The sequence below is a fragment of the Gracilinanus agilis genome, chromosome 5 (genome assembly GCF_016433145.1).
Source record: "Gracilinanus agilis isolate LMUSP501 chromosome 5, AgileGrace, whole genome shotgun sequence".
NCBI lineage: Eukaryota > Metazoa > Chordata > Mammalia > Didelphimorphia > Didelphidae > Gracilinanus > Gracilinanus agilis.
Window position 1 is genome coordinate 55,063,725 of NC_058134.1, and position 18,032 is coordinate 55,081,756.

At 38.4% G+C, this 18,032-nt stretch overlaps 1 protein-coding gene across 1 annotated transcript in view; it reads left to right on the forward strand.

The window, feature by feature from the left end:
• LOC123250517 (phosphatidylcholine translocator ABCB4-like) overlaps positions 1 to 18,032 on the forward strand; it is a 111,333-nt gene that overhangs the window by 33,497 nt on the left and 59,804 nt on the right. Inside the window, exons 6-10 of the mRNA XM_044679629.1 lie at positions 5,474 to 5,665; positions 6,021 to 6,192; positions 9,056 to 9,180; positions 12,763 to 12,934; positions 16,236 to 16,349. Of these exons, the coding sequence (XP_044535564.1) occupies positions 5,474 to 5,665; positions 6,021 to 6,192; positions 9,056 to 9,180; positions 12,763 to 12,934; positions 16,236 to 16,349 (775 nt within the window). The remainder of the gene's footprint in view (positions 1 to 5,473; positions 5,666 to 6,020; positions 6,193 to 9,055; positions 9,181 to 12,762; positions 12,935 to 16,235; positions 16,350 to 18,032) is intronic.

The window sequence follows — 18,032 nt, forward strand, 5'->3', positions numbered from 1 at the left end:
ATTCCTTCCCGTAGGATTGCTTTTTGGTTCAGAATAGAACATCTGAGAAATAGAAGAGTTATTTCAGAATAGGTGACAATATGATACTGTGACAAGGACACTAGCTCTGACAATGGAGGACATCTATGGGCATGTCATATAACCATCCCGAGCCTTAGTTTCCACATCTGTCAAATGAGGCCATCAGAGGATTAGATGACCCCTGAGGTCCTTTCTGCTCCAGAGATGTTATCACATGGACTCTGTGATATGAAATTCCAAAGGTCACTCCCCTACATATCTTTTAACAGCGATGTAGTATATTAGAGCTCACCTACCAACATAGGTGAGAGATTTTATTTTGATGGATCCATCTCTCCTATTCAGGATGCAACTCAAGTCTTCCCTGATACCTCCAACCATTAGTACCCTCCCTTCCAAAGTTCTTTGTGTATATCTGTGTTTATTCACTTCATATTTATGTCAATAGATTTTTATATATATTTATCCCCTCATTTAGAATGTAAGCTCATCACCCATGAGAATTGCTTCATCCACTTTGCTTATATCCCCAGTATATGATATTTGGCACACAGTAGGTGCTTACTGAGTACTTTTCAATTGAGTCATTGGTGTATCCAGAAAAAAGATTATAGATCTATCTGAAGAAGCATGGTTGAATACTACTGAAATGTATTGGCTAATCTTATAGTTATTTTTAGAGGAATGGAATCAGAAATGAAAGAGAGGGACCAAGCTTACCAAGCAAATAACTGGTATTTTCAGCTGCATGTTGTTTTTTTTTTTTATGAACAAATGATTAGATGAAAAAGCATTTATTAAACACTTAAACTTCTCAGATGCCAGGCATTGTTCTTCATATGCACTAGGGATACAAATATAAAAATAAGCCATTTCATGACTTCTACAAGGCCAATGGGAAACCATCATATAGGAGAGAGGAATCTATGGGAGGAGATTTTAGTGTATGGAATAACAGGAATGGTGAATTAATCCACAGGACACTTGATTGAGTTTTTCTCTTTATTTTTTACTTTGGAACTCTTCTTGATATTCATTTTGCCAATTTACCATTTCAACTAATAAGAATATTTTAAAGGGGGATTATTTTAATAGGATTTGAACCTAGAGAGGATTTCCCCTAGAAGCCATCTGGCTTAACCTCCTTACTTAAAGATAAAAAAACTGAGGCCCCAAGAGGTTAACTGCCTTGCCTAAGTTCACACAGGTAATAAGGAGCAATGCCTGTATTTGAATCCAGGGTCTTCTGATTCTACAGATAGTGTTATGTCCATTATACTTGGTGAGACCATACAGGTAGAGTATGCCCTAGACCAGTGATGGTGAACCTTTTAGAGATCAAGTGCCCAAACTGCAACCCACATGCCCATGGGAGTCCCCCACCCTACCCCAGACAGGGGAGGGAGGAAGCACTCCCATTGGGCTGCTGGGCAGAGGGGCAGGTCATGTGACAAATGTCCACAGGCACCGTGGAAAGGGGGAACAGAGAGGCGTCCTCCTGCTCACACAGGCACATGTGCCATAGGTTTGCCAATGTAGCCCTAGACTTTGTTTCTCCTTTGGGAGAATCATACCTCCCCTTTTATCAACAAGTATTGGGACTTCCACTTCTGGGAGCTAAGAACTCTCACAACTTGCCAAACCCACTTGCAGACAACCACAAAAAGAAAAAAAAATCTCAAAATGAATCTTGGAATGGACAACAGAAGACAGGGTGATGCAGTGCTGCAGCCCAGAACAGCATGGAGAGACAATGATTAACTTCCATCTGTAAACAGGGAGAGCTCTTATTTTAGGACATTAGTGATTATCCCAATGACTCTAGTTTCTGTTGAGATTTTATTCTGCCACAGGCAGGCAGGAAGGACCTTGCCGTATACAAGACAATATTAGTGTTGTTCAGGCTCTACAGAGAATGTTCCAATTGTATAAATGTTGTTTTGGAACTTAAACGTTTAGGAGAAGAGGACAAATGTGTAGCTGAATCTCCTAGATCCCTGGATAGCGTTGAGACTTTAACTTTTTCTATCTGGGCTTTCTAATAAGTAGTCCTCTCAGACTACTCCATATATTCATGTTTGTGCCCTCATGAGACTCCTGAATAATCCACATACACTAGACCTGCTGTAGGAGATGTATGTGGTGTCATGGCATAGAAGGGTTCCAAAGATGAAGATAACATTCAGCAAGTCATTTAACCTCCCTTGGCCTCAGTTTCATAGACTAAGAGGGCCAAAAGGAAATTTTAGGAATCTTTTAGTCCATCCTCAGCATTTTATAGATGAGTAAACTGAAGTTCAAAGAGTCCCCACACAAAACATTCCATCTCCTGTCTCCAAGCCTTTGCACATGCCCTATGCCTGAAACACATTGTCTTCTTACTTCCATTTCTTAGAAAAATGAAAGATACAATTCAACATGAAGCCCTGCCTGAGTGCCTCAACTATTGGCACCTTCCCTCCCTAACTCCCTTGTATTTAATTGTTTTGCCTGAATTTACTAATTAAATTTATTTTTCATATACTAATACTATTCGTGGTGCATTTCTTGTCTCTCCCCTTAGAATGTTAGCTTCTTGCAAATAGGGGTTATTTTATTCATTACATTTGTATCTCCACCACCCATTCCACTGCTTGGTATAAATGTTTGTTGACTGAGTAAATGACTCAGCCAAAGTCATGTATAGTTAATGGGCAAAACTAGGAGTGGAATCTAGGCTTGTCTTCCAGGGTCCTTTCATCCCACTTCCTAGACCAGAACCCTTTCAGAAAACGAAGGGGTCAGATTAGGGGATGTCTAAGGTTCCTTCCAAGTCTTAATTCTATTGTTCTATCCATTAAGAGCCTTAAGCCTGGTCTCCCTCTAAATGTACCTCTGCGTGTCTGCCAGATGTCTTTTGCTATGCAATACACTAGGGAGTCCCACTTGAGCATGGGAGAAATGCTGGATTTGGCCCTCAAGCTAGTGGCCACGCTCCAGCCCTTAGTCAGCTGAATTTTATACCATAGTCATTTACAAGCCATAGTTACAAGCTCAGTCATAAACTCCCTGAATTTTTGGCTTGGAAATGGAGAAAAGATCCCTGTCCGTTGTGAGTGATAAGAGAAATTACACTGAGCACTGAATTCCCATCATGCAACCCAACATACCCATTTTCCTGCTCCCAAGACCCAACTGTGTGAAATTCATTCTTGGGCTGCCTGTTCTCTTGAATGTGCCTACTTACTCGTCAAGAAATGTCTCTAAAGACTAGTTATTTTCTGCTAAGGGTCAGCACACGTTCTTTTTGGGTTTTCTTTTTAAAAGGAGGCAAGAGGAAAACAGAGTAGCAGAAACCACTTTATAGTGGCATTGCTGTTCTCTCAGTAGGCAAAGATGTAGCCTCAACCCCAGGCTTCACAATAATGAATTAGTGTAGACTGTGCTGGTTTCCTGGAAGAAAAGGATGGTGGGTAGCCCTGGGACCCCTGAGCAGAATCATTGGTGCTATTGTGTGAATTGCTGTTATCATGATCAGGGAAATATTTCCTTTGAAAAACTCTGGAGATTGGGATTTGGGGAGCCCCTGCAGGTGAGTCTGATCTTACCCCAGAATTCAGAAAAATGTAGCTGCCACTGCCTTTCCATAGGGAAAGTTTGACCACGGGGAGAGGGTTACTTCTTATAGGACTGGAATGACTTTAACCAGAGGGTCATGTTTATTGTTACCGTACATGTGACTCTTACATCATCCCTTTCCCAGAACAGTTGACCTCATTATAAATAGCATGAAGCTGTTTTGGTGGAAAATTCGCTCGTCTATACTCCTGCTGTCTTTCATCAATGACAGGTGCCATTCCCCCCTAAAAGTCATAACTGAGAATCCTGTCCATCTGTGTGCAGAGTGGGGCAGAATTACGCCTGGGTGCTGAATCTCGAGTCCCCCCACACCCCAGTCACCAAAACAAATCAGGATAATAATCCCTAATCCATGCACCTTCACTTGGAATTTTGATCATTCTCTTTGGGCTGGGTCGAAGTTTACTCTTGTACTATCTATGAAAAAGATTTTGCAAGAAAATGAATAAGTTAATGGGGTTTTGCCAAATTAAATAAACAGTCTTTTAAAAGTTCATCCCAGTTCCTGGCACATATAAATGCTTACGCTAGTAGGACCAGAAAATAACTCAAAAGATCAAGCAACCTTTTTCTTCAGTTAAAATATCTGGTCCCTCCAAAGCTTACTGATTGACTGCACAAATAAATGCTACTAATTTCAAATGAATCAAAAGTAGTATACATTAAAGCAGGCTAAAGGACCTTTGCAGGAATTGTTATCTCTTAGATTTAGTCATTTTTAAGTAATAAAACTATATTTCTTTTACTGTTCCTTTTAAGAATTTATTCTTATAAATTCCATATATTTAACCAAGCTTTGGATTTGTTTTTGTCTAACTAAAAATATTATCAGTAACTACTATTTTAAATATTCTGATTAGAGTGGAAAGGGAATTTTGCGATGCTTCAGATAATATAACTTTAATAAATTGCAATAGAAACCATTTCGTTATTTATCTGCCCATTCCTATATATACATAATACATAGGTCAAAAAAGATGACAGAGTCTGGAATATTATTTCAAAAAAGATAATCAAAGCTATGAAAAGATAACACAGGGTTAACAGCTAGGTGGCTTAGTGGATTAAGAGCCAGACCTAGAGATGGGAGGCCTGGGTTCAATTCAGGATTCAGATACTTCCTAGTTGTGTGACCTTGTGTAGGAATATAGTTAGGGATAGGGAAGTTGGGTGGAGAGTTAGTTTGGATAGTGCTAGGATCCTACCTACTAGTTTCTTTCTTCCCTTTTTAAAATAAACTTTATTTTCATAAGCCAAGGGTTTTTGTGCTTCTGGGGAATTCCTAGGTGGGTTGTAACATCTAACATTGCTCTAGGATTCTTCCATAATACACTTGGGCAACTTATCCAACCCCCATTGTCTAGCTCTTACTGCTCTTCTGTCTTGGAACCTTGGAACTGACTGATATTTAGATATAAATTGTTTTAACATCGTGAGGAAAAAAAGCAACACAGTCTCCAAAACTTAAAAAAATGGCAAAAGGAGATTTAAAAATATATTTTCTATATATTATGTGTGACCACTTCAGGAAACCATACAATGCTGGACATTACTCCTAAAAGATGAGATTTTTAAATTCCTGAATTAAAAGGCTATCTGAATCCCAACTCAGATGTTTACTAGCTGTGCAATCCCATGTAACAAGTCATTTACCCTCTCCATAGCCTCAGTTTTCCTTATCTGTAAAACGAGGGCAACAATAGCACCTACCTCCCAGGTAGGCTTATGAGGTACCAGTACTATAATTTTTGTGGTGTACTTTGCAAACTTTAATGTGCTCTAGAGATCTCAGCTCTTTTTATTATCATCCTTCTTTTTTGTTGTTGTTTTTCAGATATGCCTATTATTATTCTGGATTAGGAGGAGGTGTTCTAATAGCTGCTTACATTCAGGTTTCCTTCTGGACCTTGGCTGCTGGCCGGCAAATTAAAAAAATTAGGCAAAAGTTTTTTCATGCTGTTCTACAACAAGAAATAGGCTGGTTTGATGTCAATGATACCACAGAACTCAACACAAGGCTCACAGAGTAAGTATTCTGCTAACTCTTTTATAATTTTGTTTGAGAATATGATTTCTTTTCTAAGGAGATGGACATAAATTACATGAAAATATGCCAAGTGTACTTTTTAAAGAAGAAAAATGAAAGGTCCCATTTTCAGGCTGTCAAACCAGATGAATCCTTCTTTTGGCCATCCCAAGCTACTGCCTGTTGTTCACAAATTGGCCCGGTTTCGATGTGACTTCTCTTCTGAGGGTCAAGGCAAAGTCTTTAGAGAGCTCAAGAATGGCGATGTGCCTTTGTCTGGTATAACTGTATTTGTGTTCAACGCATCTGCTTATACGCCATGACCATAACCACTCAAGTGTGATTCTTTTTTTAGTGACATCTCCAAAATCAGTGAAGGAATTGGTGACAAGGTTGGAATGTTCTTTCAAGCAGTGGCAACATTTTTTGCAGGATTCATAGTGGGGTTCATAAGAGGATGGAAGCTAACCCTTGTGATAATGGCCATCAGCCCTATCCTGGGACTTTCTGCGGCTGTCTGGGCAAAGGTAGGTGAAACAGATGGACCTTCGTGCATTGCCTCACTGACACTGTGGAGACCCAGGCTCAGTATGTTTTTCTCTGATTCATTACTGTTCCACAGACATTTATTGGGCGTACCATTTTCCAGGTACTGAAGTAACATGGTATAATGGAATAATACTTGGTGCTGGACTTGCATTTAAAAGAGACCTGATTTAAACTTCTCCCTCTCATATTTAATAGCTGTGTGTCTATGGAAAAACTCCATTGATATATATCTGAACTTGTTTCTACATTTGTGTAATAGGGATAATAATAATGATGATGGTGATAGCTAATTCTTATAATGTGCCTAATATGTGTGAGGCATTGTGCTAAGCCTTTATAGTTATTATCTCATTTGATCCTCACAACAACTCTGGGAGGTGGTGCTATTATTATTATTATTTCCATTTTACAATTGAGGAAACTGAGGCAAAAAAGGTTAAAGACTTGCCTAGGGTCACACAGCTAGTAATCATCTGACCCTGGATTTGAACCCAGGTCTTCATAACTCCAGTCCCCAGTGCCCCATCCACTTCTAACTGCCCCTAGGATAAGGTCTTTGGTACCAAAATTGGTTCCACAAAAAAAAATGGCTTTAAAGAAAAAAATACAATAGCACACTTTGGGGGACATAGGATGCTCATTTCTCCATTTCAAAGTAGGCATAGATATCCATCCTCTGACTACCTCCTGTCAGCTATAATGAATCTCAATTCAGTGGATCCAGAACATCATGGATATACTTGGCTCCTGAAGCCTCTTCCATCTGTTGACCTCATACAACTCTCTAAGCTCGGGAGAATGGGGGAGGGAGGATACCCTTCTTACCCTCCCCAATACTGGATCTGCAAGCTGGGAATTCATGGCCTCCAAGACAAGTCTGTGTCTAGGATGAGGTCGCCTCCTGTTTGTTTTGGGAGAGAAGAAATAATCAGGAGAAAACAGCCTAGACACCTTTTTTAATCCCCTGCCCATCCCAAATACAGTACATATACTAAGAAAACATGAAGTGATTTTGCTTGTATAAAGAGGAAGCTAAGATTTGGTGAGAAAAGAACGTAGAATAATATAACACAAGCAATTTTCCCAGCAATAAATTAATACATGTATTTATATTGATAAACTGACCATAGGCTCTACAGCCAATTTTCAATATTCTTGAGGCTGATAATTCATTTTGTGGAGTATGATTGCTATTCTGTCTCTCTTATATCTTGCTGCCTGCTATTTGGGCATTTCAAGGCCAGGAAGCTGACCCACAGTAGATCAACAATTATTGTCATTGTTATTCATAACAGGAAAAAAGAGATGAAATTAATTATTGAGTTTTACTGGCTTAAGTTGGCAATTATTATCATTGTTTTTTATTGTTATTTGTAATAGGAGGAAAAGGAGGTAAAACCAATTATTTAAGTTTTACTAGCCTACATCAGCAATTATTGTCATTGTTATTCATTATCGGAAAAAAAGAGATGAAATTAATTATTGAGTTTTACTAACCTAAGTCAGCAATTATTATCATTGTTATTTGGTAATGGGGGAAAAGGAGGTAAAACCAAAGATTTAAGATTTACCAACCTAGGGCAGCAGTTATTATTATTGTTATTTGAGTTTTTTGTATTGTTATTTGTAATAGAAAAAAGAAGGTAAAATTAATTATTGGGTTTTATTGTCCTAGGTCAGCGATTATTATCATTGTTGTTTTCTTATTGTTATTTGTAATGGGGGGGAAAGGAGGTAAAACCAAAGATTTAAGATTCACTGACTTAGGGCGGCAGTTACCATTATTTTGATTTGGAGTTTTTGCATTGTTATTTGTAATAGAAAAAAAGAAGGTAAAATTAATTATTGAGTTTTATTGTCCTAGGTCAGCATTTTTTATCTTTGTTATTTGTAATTGGGAAAAAGGAGGTAAAATCAATTATTTAGTTCTACTGTCCTAGGGCAGGAGTTATTTATTGTTGTTATTTGGAATAGAAAAAAGGAAGTGAAATCATTTCTTGAATTTAACTGGAATGCTGGAGAAAGGTTGATAGGAGAAGAGAAACTTTTTATGAAAGTAAGATTCTCAGTGAAGATAATTCTTTAGAGTTCTTCTGGAGAACTGTCTCATTAGAGTGAGTCCTACTTTCCCTGATAAACTGAGGTCTCCTTTGTAAAACCATTAGACTCAACTTTTTGGCGAGCTGATTATGTGCCTGCCTTCTTCAGCTGTATCTAAACACACTATGCCAAGACCATAACCAACAAGGTTCACTTGGTAGCATGGCCTCATGTGGCCCCACCTGGAAACTTCTCCCACTCCCAGGTACTTTTGACATAGGAAGACAGGATTTCATTAAGAACAACTTATGTCTTCTGATTCCAAAATCTGTCACTTTTCCCCCATGTAGCCCACTAGATCTTTAGGCTCCTGGCCAGGACTTTCTTTCTGTGTAGGCTTAAAGGACAGAGTAGGAAGAATGAGGAGGATGCAGTGATGTCTAGAATGATACCCCCATTATTTGTGTACCGGATTGTGAGTCAGCAACAGCATAAAAAATAGGGAAAACAGTTACTAGTTGGTCGGATGCTTCTGGATGAGAAATCCTCATCCATTTTTCTTTAACTATCAGTTTGGAAAAATAAAAACCCTTTTTACTTTCTCTTCTCAAAGACTTAACCCATTTCTAACCCATTTCTAGGCTTCTCTTTCCTACTGCCCAAGAATGACTCCCTTATAGTGATTGGGGCAATGAACAGACTAAGAGAAAGAAGAAATTAACTTCAATTAATGAAAATATCTTTTCAATTTTCCCTAAATCCAAAGATGATAAATATATTTGGGTTTTATTGTTATTCCAGATACTGTCTGCATTTAGTGACAAAGAATTAGCAGCCTATGCCAAGGCTGGTGCAGTGGCAGAGGAAGCTCTGTCTGCCATTAAGACTGTGATAGCCTTCGGGGGACAAAACAAAGAACTTGAAAGGTCAGCATTTTCTTGATCCACTCTAATGAGATGACTTTTGGAAGGGTTTTTTTTGAGGGGTTGGCAAGCTGGTTATTTCTAATAGTAATAGTTTCTCCACTGATAGAATCCTTGTAGATCTAATGAACAAACAATAGTATTCTTTCAAAGGAAGGGGAAGACAAAGGAACAAATATTTCTTAAGTGCCTACTAAATATTATTTGGTCCTCACAACAACTCTGGGAAGTAGGTCCTATTATTAGCCCTATTTGACTGTTGAGGAAACTGAGGTAGACAGAGGTTAAATGACTTTCCCAGGGTCACGCAGCTAGTAAATGTCTATGGTCAGATTTAAATGCAGATCTTCTTGACTCCGGGCATGGCACTCTCTCTACCTTGAGATAACCAAGTCAAACAAAACCTAGACATTCCTATCAGTGTAGTATAATGGAAAGCATACTGGATTTGGAGTCAGAGTACCTGAGTACAAATTCTAGCTTTTCCACTTATTGTGTTACTGTGGTGCCTCCCTGGGCTCAAGTTTCCTCATCTGCAGAGTGGCAGGGCTGGGCTATGCCTCCTCTAAGCTCCCTTCCAGATCTAAGGCTATGAGCCTATGAATGCATAGTTTCATAACATTTAAGGTTTGCCAAGCATGGTTTTCCTGACAGCTCCCTCATTATACCAGCTAGTACAAGTATATTACATTTTACAGAAAAGAAACCTGGCTCTCAGATAGCATCAGTGACTTGCACAAGGTCACACAGCTAGAAAGTTATTAGAGCAAGGACTAAAATCCAGGACTCCCAATTCCAAATGTGGAACTCTTCTTCTCTTAGCCACACTCCCTCTCATCTAAATTGAGGATGGGGAGGGCAGCGGGTTGATTCATTTTACAAAAAATGATTCATGCTTTACAGAAGAAATGAATCCAGGGTTCCTTTAAAATAATTAAGCAAGACAGAATATATTGAAAATATGATTCAATTTTTAAAAATTCAAGTTGCAGAAATGTGGGTCGTTTCATACTGTCTCACCCGTGAATCCTTAGAAACTCCATGGGGATTTTCCAGGGTTGGTACAAAGATCCCTGATTACCTTTCATTTCCCTTTCTAGCAGCCCCTAAAAATGTCCAGAAAAGCATCAGAACTAACCATCGAGATGGGCTGCAGAATCTGTCTCCAAAATTCTCTACTGAGACTTCCCAGATTCACTCCCCATTTGAACTCAATATCTCAGCCAGGACATGTAAAAGAAGGACTTTCTTTTGTAACTTCACAGTGATTCAGGGAACCTTCCCGAGGCAAGAGAAAATTCCACTCAATGTTTGAAACGTCTGGGCTCTCATAGACTGCCTGAAAGATGTATATGGAAGATGCTTCCTACTGTCCAGTCTAAATCTTCATTTCCATTTCCTTGTCTTTGTTCTTCCTATTCTTAACATCCGCCTCCCTTCCAGCTTTCCTATTCTCTAACATCTTGTTTTAGTTTTTTTTCTCTTGCTCCTGCTTCCCTGAGCACAGTATTCTACCCAGACTTCTCTGCCTCTCATTTGGACCACAGCAAGTTGGGGTAATCACTGCTTCTTCCTTTAGTCGTGGTGAGCAAGTAGTCAAATGAATGCAATAATGGAACATCCATCCCTCAGGCTGGGATGCTTACTCAGGCTGTCTGCTGCTATTAGATCTTCCCGGAAGGGCTAATGAGTGTGGCAGCAGATGTGGAATGATGAAGCTGAAGTTACTGGCTCATTCTTTACCCCTGGGAAATCCAGGCTAACTTCAGGGTCAGGATCCTAAGCAAAGGTCAGGTTTTAAGGATGACATTAATGTGTTGTATAGGCATAGTAGGCTAGCCTCAAGATCAGAAAGTATGGGGTTCAAGTTTTGCTTCTGATACATTTCAACATGTGATCCTGGGCAAGTCACCCAACCTCTTAGTGCCCTAAGTAACTTCCTAAGAATATAAATTGCAGAATAGTTGCTGATCTGCACTGATAGATGGAATTCCATCCCCTAAACAGTTGAAATCATGAGACTGGACCAAAAAAAAAAAAAAGAACAAACTAAAACAAAAGAATGAGTTGAATATTTGGGGGACACATTATTTGTGGGTAGAAAAATGATTTTCTCATTTGCGAAGTTACATAAAAATGCTATAAATTGGGATGAGATCGCATCTTTGATAGAGATAGTAGATTTAAAAGTACCCTAGCATTGCTTTACCAGTTTCCTGAAGAACCCCAAATTTTTAATGTGGGAAGTATATTAACATGTTTCATATGAAATAATTATATTCTGTTCTGTTTAATCTGTCTTATTTCAATGAAAGATCAAGAAAGCAATCTTCATAGGATAGGAATGATAGAATTTCAGAGCCAGAAAAGCTCATACAACAATAGATTTTAAGATCTCAGAGAGCAGGGGCTGTTTAGTATTTGTCTTTGTAGTCTATGGCATATATGTAACAGGGACTTAATTCTCAATGTATGAGTGAATAACTCTAGTTCCAGTCCCTTTATTTTACAACTGAAGAAAATGAGACTTAGAGGGAATCATTGGTCAAAGGAAAACAAGGACACTGGTCCCTTGACTCCTGGTTCAATCCAAAGCTTTTCCTACTATGACAAAACCACACACACACACACACACACACACACACACACACACACACACACACAAATACACAGTAAACCTCATGATCTACATTATCACCTTCTCTTGGCACCTTCGGTTCAATTATTACTTGATATTTGTGGAATTAATACATGGTCTGTCCAGATTCATGGTGGCATATTTGAGTAGCAATCCCTTTTTCCCTTCTGTGATCTTAAGGGGGTATTTCTTTTCTCTCATCTTCCTTTTTCCTTCCAAGGATCATGTGTTCTAGATTTTTCAGAATTTAACTTTGGTCAAAAGAAATAGAATACTTCCTTCTCCATCTCACAAATTGGGGAATATAATATACCCCTGTTTGCTGGTCCAGTGGCTGTAAGTTAAACAAAAAAAGCTCAAGAAGAGGGGCCCCCCTTCTCAGTTCCCACTAGGATTTCAAATGTAATATTCATTCTTATGATTATCTTGTTATTTCTGGCACAGAGACAATACGGTAATATTGAAAAAGCCTCAGTGTAGTGCTATTAGTGTGGAGGGAAGATTCTTTTTCACTGCAGAAAGAAATTGGGCTTTTATAGCTTTAACTCTTTAAGGTTGCAAAATAGCATTAGGATTTCAGGGCCTCGTTTCTCATTACCTTAACCTGATATTAGGATGAACTCATCCCCTGAAAGCAGCTCTCTGAATATAGGAGTAAAGAAGACTTGAACCCATTTGTCAGAAGACAGATTCTAGACTTGAGTCAGAAATAGTGTTCTGCACTGGTATGGGTCAAGGGATATGGGTCTAAGCTAGTACAGAATATTCACTCTGATCCTGAGTCATTCCAAGTTGGAACAGTTTAAAACAGAAGGCCAGGTCTACTCTGGCACTGCCATAGGGAGTTGGACCCTCAAACCGTGCAGCTTCTTAGATCTGATGATGATTCAGAATGCACAATGTCATTTGGATTCTAACTTTCTTATTCCCTCTTTGATTTCTGTTAGGTATCAGAGACATTTAGAAAATGCAAAAAAGATTGGAATAAAGAAAGCTATTTCAGCAAACATTTCTATGGGCATTGCCTTCCTGTTAATATATGCATCCTATGCCTTGGCTTTCTGGTATGGATCTACTCTAGTCATATCCAAGGAATATACTATTGGAAATGCACTTACAGTAAGTAGATATTCATGCAATATTCATGAAAAATCTGGGAATGTTCATCATTCATTCCCCTAGTCATCTTTACTTCCCCTCCCATATACTTCTTGCTGCTCCCTCCTTGCCCTCCTGATCCTTCAACATTAAGGTTTTCCTTTCTAGCACTAGTAGATTTTTTTCCCCTCTGTCTTGCCTTTGGTGACCAACAGTGCCCATAGCCCCAATGAGCCATGTTGCAGATGTGTGCCACTAGACCTAATGGGGATTTATGCTAGAGAGTGTGGATGGTTTCAGTCGAGAGGTCCATGTTCCAAACACCATCTAATATCATCACTGGTTTTGCCTGACTATTTTATTGTTCTTACAAAGGAATCTTCATTGGGTGGCATATAGGGAAGCAAATTTGGAGATGTCTGTGCTATAAAACAAAAGGCATCGAGAAGGCTTGTTATTAATTAAAAAGAAAAAGTGGCTGAGATCAAGGCAAGTCATTATTCTTTTAGTACCTAACATGATGCCTTGCAAAGAGTAGATACTCAATAAATATTTATTGAACAAATGAATGACATAATTCCAAACACTTACCTTACTGATGGCAGATTAGAAACATCACTGTTTAGGGGCCACTAAGATCTACAGCAGTGATTCCCAAAGTGGACACCACCTCCCCCTGGTGGGTGCTGCAGCGATCCAGGGGGGTGGTGATGGCGGTGGGTTCATTTATTTCCTATTAATTGCTATTAAAATTTTTAAAAAATTAATTTCCAGTGGGCTAAGTAATATTTTTTCTGGAAAGGGGGCGGTAGGCCAAAAAAGTTTGGGAACCACTGCTCTACAGCTTCAATTAGATAAGATATATGATCCCAGTTTGGATGGGGTGCAGATAGATGGGAAAAAAGGAGTGTTAAGGGTCAGAGGACTGGTAGCAAGGTATATATAAAGGGAGAGCAAGGTAGTACAGTGGATAGAGAGCCAGGCTTGGATTTGGGAGGATCTGGGTTCAAATCTGATATCACACACTTCACTTCCTAACTATGTGACCCTAAGCAAGTCACTTGACCCCAATTGCCAAGCCCTTACCACTCTTTTGCCTTACATCAATACTTAGTATCAATTATACTAGAAGGTAAAGGTTTAAAAAATTATATATGTTAAATCCTTAATGTTTTATGGGTAGTCCTTTTTCAGTTCTGCTTTGTATATGGAAAGGTCCAATTTAGATGTTTAAGTTTCATTTAGGTATTCAAAAGAAGGAAAATTAAATTAAATTCTTAAAGAAGGAACAGAGGACTGGATTAGTGGTGGACCAGATGAGCACCATTTGAAGTGAAGGGGATTGCCTACAGTAGATTTCTAAATCCAATCATCAGTAGAGGCTGGGCTTGGGCTGAGGCAGGCAGGCAGGTGTAGGAACTACCACATGTCAGGTTAGAGAAGAGATCACTGAAAGGAAATAGATAGTGGGAACTGAAGGGGCTGTGGTCAAGCCTAGAAAATCAGTTAAGAGGAGGTGAGACAGGTACTGGGATCATATCAGTGGAATCCAACATCCCTGCCATCTTCTGCTTTTTAGCGTCCCTGTTCCGTGCTTGATCTTATGGACAAGGGAACAATACCTAGATCGACTGGACCAGTGTCCTCATCTCTTTCAGCCAAAGTTCTTTCTGGTTCTGTCTCAGGATGCAATCATATCATCTCAGGAGAGACACCAGACTCTTCTGGGGAGAGAAGAATTAGAATCAATCTGCCGAATCCACTTGTTATGTTGTCCAATTCCCAGTCTAGGAGTAGAGATCCCTAACCAGGGCCTTGATGTTGTTTTTGTCTATATATATAATATGACTATCATTACTGTTATGTATGCTTCATTGTCCTGGAAAAATGTTAAACTTATTTCTATATACAGTAAAATTTCAGCAGAGACCCTTGAGAATTATGTTATTTTGGTTAGCTAAGATTTCTGCATACTTGAGGTTTCATCTAATTAAACATTCAATATGTAAATATTAAATACTTCATATGGAAATCTTTTTTAAAGATTGGCTGCTTTTATAGTTTCTTAAGTAGGGTTTATTAAACATAAAAAAAAGCCTTTTCTTAATGATTCAGAGTCCTCTTTCTGAATAGCAGTTATTATTGTACTGAGCACTATGGTATGGTGGATGGAGTCTTAGTTTTAAAGTTCAAAGTTCAAAATCTTGGCTCTGCGAAGAGGTTGGGCTAGGTAGCCTTTGACATCTCTCTCCCAGTGCCAGATTTAGGATCCTCTGAGGACATATACCCTCATTTCTACTTTCTACAGGCAGTTTAAATTAAAAAAAAGAATAAAAACTTTCACTACCATATCCTGGACATTCCTGAATGACACAAATTTATTTCCTTTGTGGAAAAAAATATATAAATTGGCAGGGGCAACTAGGTGGCTCAATGGATTGATAACCAGGCCCAGAAATGATAGGTCCTGGGTTCAAATGTGGCCTTAGACACTTCCTAAATGAGTGACCCTGGGCAATTCACTTAACTCCCATTGCCCAGCCCTTATTTCTCTTCTGCTTTAGAAACAAAGTATTGTTTCCAAGACAGAAGGTAAAGGTTAAAAATATATATATAAATTCAAATTAAAAGATAAAGTGTTTGGTTGTATTTAAACTATAGCCCAAAGTTACTATCAAGAATCACTATCTGAATGTGAGACTCTCATTGTATCTGGTCTCAGTCCTAACATGCTTATTACTAAGATATTGATTTCAAAATGTGCTTTTTGTTGGAGAATTCTGAAGACCAGCCCTCTTTGTTGGTTAGCCATAGGCCAGGCTTATTGAGATTTCAGTCGCATCCCCTAGAGTCCTACAGAGGAAAAATCATTTGGGAACAATTAATAAATTGGGATCATAGGATCCTAGAAGTAGGGCTGGAAGAGACTTCAGAGTCCAATCAGTCCAATCACTTCTTTTATAGTTGAGGAAACTGAGTCCCAAGGAGGTAACCAGTGTAAAAGAAAGCTTACTTTCAGGAATCTCAGCCTTAAACACCTGGGAAAAGAATGAAAATCTGACTGCATTAGTCTAGGAGAGTAGCAATAGCAAGTTACATTTGAGGCTTGTGCTACAAAAAGAATAATATGTGTTAATTTGTGGGAAAATGAAACATGACATGGGTTACAAAGTACTAATATTGATAAGTCCTGGATAATTTTGCCCTGCCCCTATAACCACAACCTTTCTTTGTAATAATATGTCTAGGAAGTGTTTACTTTTTGGCATTATGGTCCTAGAAATTGATTATTCACATTTTTCTTTTCCTGTCTCCTCCATAGGTCTTTTTTTCAATATTAATAGGAGCTTTCAGTGTTGGACAGGCTGCACCATGCATTGATTCATTTGCTAATGCAAGAGGAGCAGCTTATGCAATCTTTGATATTATTGATAATGTAAGTCCTTTGTCTTCTTAAAACATAAAAGAAGGTTGACAGATGAAATCTAGTATAAGGGTATATTTGTAAAATGGATGAAGTCTGCTTGTCTCAGTTGTGGATGAAGGGAATGAAATCTTTATTTATTTGAACATTTGCAATAAGAAGACAATTTTAATATCATAGTGACCCTTCTGTTTTGACCAATATATTTAGACTAACTTTAGGTGATCATGGGTATAGTAGCAGTATTCATTGCGAGAGTTTTTGTTCCCCTCAAGTTGAGTATGTTTAAGGAGTCAGCTGTTGGCAAAGGGAATAGAGTGCAGAGCCTGAAGTAAAGAAGTTTTGAGTTTGAATTTGGCCTCAAACACTTACTACCTGTGTGACTTTCAAGTGTATTGCTTAACTTCAACTTACTTCAGTTTCCCTGATTGTAAAAGTGGATATAATACCACCTAGTTCTCAAGGTGGATGTAAAGATCAAGTGAAGTACTTCACTTGATATATGAAATAAAATGTATGAAATAATATTCATACAATTAGATCAATGCTTGGTAGATAGTAAGTAGGCTCTTCATAACTACATTCCTTCCTCTTCCCATCCCTTTAAGGACCCAGATTGTGGTGATGGATAGTGCTGGACTTAAAATTAAGAAGACATTGGTTTGGATCTTCCCTTAGCTACAAACTCGCTACTTGATCATTGAGAATTCATGAACCTACCTGAGCTTTGATTTCCTCATCTATAAAATTGGAATAATAATAATCCCAACCTCATATGCTTTTGAGAATCAAATAAAATAATGTATAAAAACATTTTACCAACTTTAAAATATGAAAAAAACCTAGCTATTAACTGAGATCTGATTTTGTAATTATACCTGTGTAACCTTGGCTTCCCACTTTGAGAACAATTTCTATACCCAGTGGGGAGCAAGGTGGCATAGTGGATAGAGAGTCAGGCCTAAAGTAGGGAAGATTTATCTTCCTGAGTTCAAATCTGGCCTCAGACACTTATTAGATGTGAGATCCTGGGCAAAACTCTGGTTGCCTCCATTATCTCATCTGTAAAAAGAGTTGAAAAAGAAAATGGCAAATCACTTTCATATCTTTGCCAAGAAAACCCCAAATAGGGTCACAAAGAGTAGGACACAACTGAATAATAACAAAAAAATCTCTTCCCAGAGGGTTTTTATAGCCAGTTCACCACTTGCCCTGGGTGGGCAATCTGGCATATAACAACAACAATAAATAAAATTAAGCACCAGATTAATGGGCCATAGCATGGATAGACTAGTCAGTGTAGTTTCCTGTTGGCCAACATATAGTACTTTTCATCACACAGTTGACATAACTATAGAATGTTTAGCATGACTGAGTTGGTCTGGCTGTGGGCTAGTTTTGCCATCTTATTATAGTTTTACTTTATGTGCCCAGATGTGACCTTGTTTATGGGGGTGGAAGGTGGCAAATCAATCTATGAATTGAGACACTGATCCTGATAATTATTTACAAAAACCCCAATCCCAAATTGAGAGAGAAAGAGAGAGAGAGAAAGAGAGAAAGAGAGAGAAGGATAAACAGAAGAAAATAAGATGTAAAGACATATATAGTAATCATAGCTGAGAATAGGAATGCAATGAGTACACTCATAAGAAGGAAATAGATAGCAGAATGGATTAGAAACCAGAATCCAAC